This window comes from Plectropomus leopardus, unplaced genomic scaffold, assembly GCF_008729295.1.
Source record: "Plectropomus leopardus isolate mb unplaced genomic scaffold, YSFRI_Pleo_2.0 unplaced_scaffold19286, whole genome shotgun sequence".
NCBI lineage: Eukaryota > Metazoa > Chordata > Actinopteri > Perciformes > Serranidae > Plectropomus > Plectropomus leopardus.
The window spans coordinates 1-2,074 of NW_024620814.1; the positions used below are offsets into that span (position 1 = coordinate 1).

The following is a 2,074-nucleotide window of genomic DNA, read 5'->3' on the forward strand; positions in this document are numbered from 1 at the left end:
ATATAATTTGTTTGTTTTTATTTTATTTTTTTCTGTAAACTTAAAATTTTAGAATTATAAATGTAGTTTTCTGGACATTTCTTCAGTTTGGGATAATTTTGTCATCATCCTGCCCTCTATTAACTAAAAAAGGTATTTAGGTAATTTTCTTGTCACCTTTTACTAATTTCTTGCAATGTTTGGGACATTAATTTCCAATTTGGCCATTGTCTTTTTTCCCCATTTAAAAAAAATTCAAACCCATTTGCCCAGACGTCAAAGGTTTACATTCTTGTGATGGCGTCTGAACACAGAAAACTGATACCTATTTAGGTTTCAAAGGGTTAAAATCAAGTTAAGTTATCACACTGATGCAAAAATTATATAGAAATCCAACAGTTTCTCTTGTTGATTTGCAGCATTGCCCGCAGGCTCAGTAAAAAAGTAAAAAGGAGGCATAACCTCAGTTTAAGTGGTATGGAAATGTGTCTTATCCCACCCACCACCCAACCTAACCATAAACTTTTTATTTTCTCGTCAGGACACCTTAAGAAGCACCATTCAGAACTGTTCTCTCCTCCTTTACCGGCACACAAGCTGAGCTCCATCCAGAAAGTAGGATTTGGAACATGCAACAAAATATTCATAGAGTTCGAGTCACCATGGTGGGATGCTGACTGTGAGATCATCTACCTGGTGTGGGAAGATGAGGTCTGTAGTGCTGCCATGAAACACAAAATACATTTACAAACATGCACAGAATCAGTGTTTCAGTGTTATTTACGGGTGACAGACAACGCAGTCTCATTCCAACTCGTCAAATGACCTGTCAGCATCAGAAACCAATGCACAGAGCAGCTGTATTTTCATAGGAAATTCAACATTTCCTGTAAAAACTGAAGTTTATTTTAAAAAGTTATGATGCTTGTCCGGAGTGTAAATTGTCACACCATCTCTGAACTTCCAAAACTGAGAGAGAGAGATACTTCCGTGACAAGCCACTGACCAGTTATCAGTTTCATCATTTGACAAGTTTAGAGTTAAAACTTGTTGCGACAGAATATGTCTAACTTTTTTCAATGATGGTTTGCAACTTGGCACCCTTAAATATGAGGCCTTGTGTCAGATTTAATAGATTTCTTCAGCAGAAGAATGAGATGTTTTGATGCAAAATTTGACCTACATCTATGATTATATGATCTTAATAAACAGACCTACTGCACTTACTTGCTGAAAAGGTCCATCATGTACAATCGATGGATATGAACACTGACATGTATCTCTGAGATACTTAATCAATCCATTTTTTTTTCCTATCAAAGTAGAGGCTACTGCATAAACAACTTCCTCTGAAAACATTTAATTCTTTAAAGACACCAGTAAACAATTTTTTTTATACATTTTTCACATCCGCACATAACTGAATAATCCATCTTTGATAAGTAGTATATCACTGATGGATAAACATAACCTGATTATAAATGGACACCTAAATGTAGTTGTTTGGTTTATGTCCTTTGTCTCTTCAGGAAGAAATTTTGGACCAGGTGTCAAACAAGGCCTGGATAAGGAAGATGTCAGCGTTCACTGTGGTGCAATCCTCTGAAAGGTCAGCAACATTTTTTTTATTAGGCACCTTAAAAGTACAGGTGCTCAGTCTTATCTATTTAAAGTTTTTAGGGTAATTCATATGTGACTCCTCCTGCTCATTTTGGTTAAACTCTCAGGTGTAGGCATGTTCTCTGTGGCTGGATTTCAGGGCACGAGGCAGAGTATATGGAGACTCTGTCTGAGCAGGAGATCAGGCTTTCAGTCACAGAGCTCATCCGTACATTCACAGGTGAGTCTCAACGTGTGGCTGCCTCCTAATTACTAGTGTGGATGACAGTGGATAGAAGTATTTTATTGTTTGACTTTCTTCATAAATGCAGAGGTACAAACTGCTTAACAAAGTGGATCACACACACACACAAAAACAGGCAATGCAGCACATCATATCATATTATATTAAAGATGTGAAGGAGATTTAAAAAAAGCCTGATGACAAATTTAAAGATGCTCCTGAGAAATGCACATATACAATAATAATAATAAT

General features: G+C 36.5%; 1 protein-coding gene across 1 annotated transcript; it reads left to right on the forward strand.

Moving 5' to 3' along the window:
- Positions 1 to 520: 520 nt before the first annotated feature.
- On the forward strand, positions 521 to 1,865 carry LOC121965263 (peroxisomal N(1)-acetyl-spermine/spermidine oxidase-like; the record flags this gene model as incomplete). Its single annotated transcript, XM_042515423.1, has 3 exons — positions 521 to 690; positions 1,509 to 1,588; positions 1,707 to 1,865. Coding segments are annotated over 3 exons (392 nt in total), but the record flags the coding sequence as incomplete, so codon positions are not given.
- Between the last annotated feature and the right edge of the window lie 209 nt (positions 1,866 to 2,074).